The following is a 7,007-nucleotide window of genomic DNA, read 5'->3' as shown; positions in this document are numbered from 1 at the left end:
TTCAGTGAGTCTGGTTCAGAGAGTCTGGTTCAGAGAGTCTGCTTCAGTGAGTCTAGTTCAGAGAGTCTGGTTCTGAGAGTCTGGTTCAGAGAGTCTGGTTCAGTGAGTCTGGTTCAGTGAGTCTGGTTCAGAGAGTCTGGTTCAGTGAGTCTGGTTCAGAGAGTCTGGTTCAGAGAGTCTGGTTCAGTGAGTCTGGTTCAGAGAGTCTGGTTCAGAGAGTCTGGTTCAGTGATTCTGGTTCAGAGAGTCTGGTTCAGAGAGTCTGGTGCAGAGAGTCTGGTTCAGTGAGTCTGGTTCAGAGAGTCTGGTTCAGAGAGTCTGGTTCAGTGAGTCTGGTTCAGTGAGTCTGGTTCAGAGAGTCTGGTTCAGTGAGTCTGGTTCAGAGAGTCTGGTTCAGAGAGTCTGGTTCAGTGATTCTGGTTCAGAGAGTCTGGTTCAGTGAGTCTGGTTCAGAGAGTCTGGTTCAGTGAGTCTGGTTCAGAGAGTCTGGTTCAGAGAGTCTGCTTCAGAGAGTCTGCTTCAGTGAGTCTGGTTCAGTGAGTCTGGTTCAGTGATTCTGGTTCAGAGAGTCTGGTTCAGTGAGTCTGGTTCAGAGAGTCTGGTTCAGTGAGTCTGGTTCAGTGATTCTGGTTCAGAGAGTCTGGTTCAGTGAGTCTGGTTCAGAGAGTCTGGTTCAGTGAGTCTGGTTCAGAGAGTCTGGTTCAGTGAGTCTGGTTCAGTGAGTCTGGTTCAGAGAGTCTGGTTCAGTGAGTCTGGTTCAGTGAGTCTGGTTCAGTGAGTCTAGTTCAGAGAGTCTGGTTCAGTGAGTCAGTGTCTGTAAATTCAAACAATAACTCAGATGTTTGAGACTTGAAGCTGAAAACAAACAGAATCAGATTCAGTTTTTTCTATTTCAAATCAGTTTTATTTGGTTTTTATGTGTCAAAACATCAGAAGAAGAACAGACGCTAAAACATTTGAAATCACAGAAGAAGAAGAATGGTAGAGACTCCTTCGTGTTCCTGTCGACTGTTGCGTTAAAAGCAGTTTAAAGCTTTGGGATGCTTTTATTTATTCATGACACATTCATTAAAATAAAAAGTTTTGAGAGAAAAGAAATCAGAAATATTAAAGCTTTTCTCATTGGTTCTAGCTTCATTCTAGCATCTCTAGTCTCTAGTCTTTCTGTCTACGAGTCAGCAGGACGAGCTCCGACTAGACACCTGCTGAGATTAATCATTATTATATATGGATTATTATTGAATATGGCTCATTATCAGTGGTGGAAGAAGTATTCAGATCCTTTACTGCAGTAAAAGTACTAATACACACTGTGAAATGACAGTCAAAAACATTCAAAATTTACTGAAGTAAAAGTATAAAAGTATCAGCATCAAAATGTACTTAAAGTATCAAAAGTAAAAGTACTCGTTATGCAGAATGAACCCACTCAGGCTGTTTTATATATGTTAATATATGTTGTCCAGTATATTATTGGATTGTTATTGTTGATGCATTTATGTCAGCAGCGTTTTACTGCTGTCAATGTAGCGCTCATTTTAACTGTTTAATATTTTATTATTCGTTTTAATTCATAAATATGCGTAATCACTTTAAATGTTTCATGTTTTTATGTTAAATCTGGACCTGTAAAGTAACTAAAGCTGTCAGATAAACGAAGTGGAGTAAAACGTTCAATATTTACCTCTAAATGTAACGAAGTAGAAGTATAAAGTTACATAAAATTTACTCAAGTAAAGTACAAGTACCTCAAAGTTGTACTTTAGTACAGAACTTGAGTAAATGTTCTTCGTTACATTCCACCACTGGTTATTATTTCATACGGCTCAGAGAGTATGGATTATTATTAAATATGGCTTATTATTAAACATGGCTTATTATTAAATATGGATTATTATTAAATATGGCTTATTATTAAATATGGCTTATTATTGAACATGGCTTATTATTGAACATGGCTTATTATTAAATATGGCTTATTATTGAACATGGCTTTTTATTAAATATGGCTTATTATTGAACATGGCTTATTATTAAATATGGCTTATTATTAAATATGGATTATTATTAAATATGGCTTATTATTAAATATGGCTTATTATTGAACATGGCTTATTATTAAATATGGCTTATTATTGAACATGGCTTATTATTAAATATGGCTTATTATTGAACATGGCTTCTTATTAAATATGGCTTATTATTGAACATGGCTTATTATTGAACATGGCTTATTATTAAATATGGCTTATTATTGAACATGGCTTATTATTAAATGGCTCATCATCCTCAGAGACTCGACCTGCTGAAACACTTTAAATCCTACAAACATTTTCACATCATTCAGCTAACGAAAAGAAAAAGTGAAACGATAAGAAAACTGGAGGTAAAATGGTATTAATCATAATATTATTATCAATAATAATAAAAGAAACATTTAAATCTCTTCTTTTGGCAGAATTTCCTCTTCGCCGCCAAGCGGCAGCGACGGAAAAATAGGAACCGACGGAAAGAAGAAAGTTCTAGAAAAAGAACAGCCAACATTATTTATAAACATTTTATAGTTTTAGAAGCACTCGACCCCACAGTTACCTCTGACCTTTGACCCCCGGGGGACCGGAAGGATCTGAAGGACCTGGAGGACCTGAAGGACCTAGAGGACCTGGAGGATCTGAAGGACCAAGAGGACCTGGAGGATCTTAAGGACCTGAAGGACCTGGAGGACCAAGAAGATCTGGAGGACCTGGAGGATCTGAAGGACCTGAAGGATCTGAAGGACCTGAAGGACCTGAAGGACCAAGAGGACCTGAAGCACCAAGAGGACCTGGAGGACCTGAGACTTTGCTGAGACGTGACCCAATGTGACTTGCCATGACTCGACTCAACTAGACCCGTGACTCGATGGATCTCGACTCGATTATAACTATAATTCTACTAAAGGGACTCAGTGTGACTCTAAGATTCACTGGACTCAATTTCACCTGCAACTCAATGGGGCTGAATGGGTCTCAGGTCTAGGGTCTAGGGTTTCTGATCTCAGGTCTAGGGTTTCTGGTCTCAGGTCTAGGGTCTCAGGTCAAGGGTTTCTGGTCTCAGGTCTAGGGTCTCAGGTCTAGGGTTTCTGGTCTCAGGTCTAGGGTCTCAGGTCTAGGGTCTGGGGGTCCCGGTTCTGTCAGTATCAGACAGAAGCTGGAAAGACGTTCCACCGCAGTCTAACAGACGTTCTGCGGTTCTAAGGAGAACTGAATATATTTTTGGCTCTTTAAACTCATGTGACTCGGAGCTCTACGAGTTAAACTATGAAAATATAAATTCTGTTTTCCAAACGTTCCTTCTGAAGAACGAAACGTAAAGTGAGTTTCTTTTGGTTTTGTTTGTTCTTCGACTCTGAAAAGTGAAAACAAACAGTTTGAACAGAAAACGGTGAAAAACGTATTTTTTTTCTTATCTTTGGACGTCGTTTTAGTTTTAAAGAATATTTGGAAGTTTGGCTGAAACTACAGAAAGCTGCTGTTCATCTACAGAAAGACTCTAAACATGGCCGACGAGGTTCCGCCCAACTGGTGACAGGAAGTGGCTCGCCTCCGCAAAAATAAAACATCAAAAACTTTTTTCAAAGCTCAGGACAGAAAAGCGCTGAGTCGACCCCACGGAGTCGTCCACAGTGTCCAGACTTTCCCGGTCCTCCTGACAGTCTCTCAGGAGGAGGCGTCTCCTTGACAACCGGGACAGGAAGTTCTCACGGACACTTCCTGTGTTTACAGACTCAAACAAGCAAACGTCTCCAGTGAGCTTCAGGACCCAAACAGGATCAGGACCTGGATCAGGTTTTTGGAATGCTAACAATCCTTTCCTGTGAAAGTTATTTATCTGTGCAGGATCAGATCTGGATCAGGTTCCTTGAGGTGGTGAGTCCCTGTAGACCTGGGGATGGATTTGTTTGGGACAGTTTCTGAGACCATAATCTAGGACCCAGAGTTGACTGTGTCCTAATACAGAACTGAACAGATCTGGAATCACCCACGGTACTCTTGTCTTTTGGCTTTACAGTAAGTAGGGTTAGGATCCCCCAGGACTTTGGGCTCTTGACTGTTGAAGGTCCAGACTCTGGTCTGGTCTGTTCTGGATCTAGGGGCCTGTCCTTATGGTGGGTTACTCAGACTTTAGGGAAGTTGAAAACTGAACTTTAGAAACCTCCAGATCTGGAGCAGGTTTGATCGTTGTGCAGGTTTCTAAAATCTTTATCAGGTTTTTGGGCCCTGGGAGCAGCACTGGAGGAGGCCGTCGGAGTCTGACAGGAAGCTTCAGTCAAACAAAAGCACAAACACAAGATTCTTCTGTAGTTTTCCTCCATCAGCTTCTCTTGGAGGACTACGATGAACCGATCCGTCGCCGGAGGGTTCGGACGGACAACATTCACAGTTCGAAGGTTTCTGGCTGACGGTCGTCACGGCGACGTCAGCATTGGTACAAAAAGGGAGAAAATGGCAAAATGGCCCCAGAGGAGGCTTTTGGTTTGAGGTAGGTTAGCTCGAGCAGCAGCAGGCTGACAGGCGTTTGGTGTGGAGACCAGGGTCTAGAGACCAGGGTCAGGAAACCAGGGTCTGGAGACCAGGGTCTGGAGACCAGGGTCAGGAGACCAGGATCAGGAGACCGAGGTCTAGAGACCAGGGTCTGGAGACCAGGGTCAGGAGACCAGGGTCAGGAGACCAGGGTCTGGAGACCAGGGTCTAGAGACCAGGGTCTGGAGACCAGGGTCAGGAGACCAGGGTCAGGAGACCAGGGTCTGGAGATCAGGGTCAGGAGACCAGGGTCAGCAGACCAAGGTCAGGAGACCAGGGTCTGGAGACCAGGGTCTGGAGACCAGGATCAGGAGACCAGGGTCTGGTGGTTGTCTTTGGACGTGGTGGGGGTTGGGGGTTGGGGGGGGGGGGGGGCAGCTGAGCGGCGCCTTCCTCTCCGTCCTGATCTGAGGCGAACTCGGTGAGACACACAAACACTAAAAGGTTAAAGCAGCAGAGGAGCGTCCTCTACAGTCACCTGCTGACCGGAGAATAATAATCCCTTTGGCTCTGGACCCTCAGAGGACCACCCTGGATCCTCGAGGACCTGGTCTCCGGTCAGACCGGTGGAAGGCCTCATCGTCTCAGGAAACTCGGCACCGATGGCGACTAACTCAAAATGACTCAAAACTGAAGAAAAAAAGGTTTTGGTTTCAACGGGAAGCACGCTGCCATCTGATGCCACACGGATCGCCGGGTCACCTGACCGCCGGCTGACAGCCAATCACAACTTTGGTTTCAGTTTGAACACGACATCATGAATTGGAGTCAAAGCTCGTGGACATCTGTCTGTGAAGGAGGTCGTGGGTTCGTTTAACATTTGTCGTATTGTGTCGTTTCCGTGTGGCATCAGACGCTTCGGCTCCTCAAATCTCATAAACTCTCATAAACTCTCAACTTTCACAAAGAATGTAAGGCTGTCAGGAGGAGAGGAGGCGACCGCAGACTGGAGGAGGAGGAGGAGGAGGAGGAGGAGGAGGAGCAGGAGGAGGAGGAGGAGCAGGAGGAGGAGGAGGAGGAGGAAGAGGAGGAGGAGGAGGAGGAGTTTTATCCGGTGCCGGGCTGCTGGACGGGTGGAGTCGGTTCGACCATGACCATCACGGGTGGAGGGGCGGAGTCACATCTCTGTGGGCGGAGACAGAAACACTGTGAGATCATGTGATGATGTCATGGTTCCTTTGCTGAGACTTCCAAAATAAAAGTCTTTCTGGTCATTTTCATGTAAAAAACACTCAAAAAAAATAACTTTTTCTCACAGAAGTCAAACATGATGCGTTCAGGGACCATTGGGAAGTTGAAAATCAGAGAATATTGCCTGATTTTACACATTAATGTTTTTTCTCTTTTCAAGAAAACCTTTCAAACCTGCCGGCTGGTTTCAGGGTCAGAGGTCAAAGAAATGTTTCTGTGTTCTGTGTGTGTGTGTGTGTGTGTGTGTGTGTGTGTGTGTGTGTGTTACCTGGCTCAGCTCGATGCTCTCAGGTGTGTGACCTTTAGCTCTGACATCATTCAGGGTGGGCGGAGTCTCCCAGCTCACTGACTTCCTGCAGAAGAAACTGAAGCAAGAACAGAGTGAGGAGGATGACATCATCAGGTGATGACCTCATGATGATGTCATGATGACGTCATGATGGTCTTACCTGCGTCTGTACCCCAGCAGGACGACCAGCAGGCAGCAGAGGACGCAGGCCAGGCCGCTGTGGACGCCGACCAGCAGCGTGGACACGGAGCCGTGAGACTGATCGCAGTTACAGGTCGGACCATCTGAGACACAGAGGGGTCAGAGGTCACAGAGGGGTCAGAGGTCACAGAGGAGTCAGAGGTCACAGAGGGGTCAGAGGTCACGGTGAGGACCTACCTGCTGCAGTGTCTCCTCCCTCAGCCAGAGACACGAGGCGGCGGTTGGACGGACCGTCTCCGTTCCCGTTAAACGCCACCAGCTGGATCTCATAAACCGCCGCCGGCTCTGCAGGACGGAAACTCACAGTTAAACAGCTGTAGAGTCTATTTAAGTGAACAGGTGTACTGTGTCTTTAAGTAAACAGGTGTACTGTCTCTTTAAGTGAGTAGGTGTGTCTTTCACTGACCCAGGTGAGAGAAGGTGTGAGTGTTGATGTGGGCAGGGAGCGTCTCCTGCCCCTGGTCTTCGGGGTTGGAGACCCCGCGGTACTGCAGTCTGAAGCCCTGCAGCGTCCCCGGACGTCCCAGATCCCAGTACACCTGCATGGCTGTCTGGTTCAGGACCTTAGTGAAGAAACTGGGAGGACTGGGGACTGTGGGACACACAGGGAGGGACAGACAGGGAGGGACAGACAGACAGACAGGGAGAGACAGACAGACAGGGACAGACAGGGACGGACAGACAGACAGACAGACTGTGGTTACATGGAGAGCAAATGTTTCAGGTGGACACAGTTTAAGGGAGAAAGTATTTAATCCTATAAT

At 45.8% G+C, this 7,007-nt stretch overlaps 1 protein-coding gene across 1 annotated transcript in view; it reads right to left on the bottom strand.

Annotated features, from left to right (window-relative positions):
* Positions 1–6,198: 6,198 nt before the first annotated feature.
* Positions 6,199–7,007, bottom strand: part of LOC131976097 (immunoglobulin superfamily DCC subclass member 3-like) — a 16,820-nt gene continuing 16,011 nt past the window's right edge. The window contains exons 10-12 of the mRNA XM_059339012.1: positions 6,650–6,835; positions 6,421–6,528; positions 6,199–6,326 (exon numbers count right to left, since the gene is read on the bottom strand). Of these exons, the coding sequence (XP_059194995.1) occupies positions 6,199–6,326; positions 6,421–6,528; positions 6,650–6,835 (422 nt within the window). The remainder of the gene's footprint in view (positions 6,327–6,420; positions 6,529–6,649; positions 6,836–7,007) is intronic.

Source organism: Centropristis striata, chromosome 8 (assembly GCF_030273125.1).
Source record: "Centropristis striata isolate RG_2023a ecotype Rhode Island chromosome 8, C.striata_1.0, whole genome shotgun sequence".
Lineage (NCBI taxonomy): Eukaryota > Metazoa > Chordata > Actinopteri > Perciformes > Serranidae > Centropristis > Centropristis striata.
This window is presented reverse-complemented; position numbering and strand designations above follow the sequence as displayed.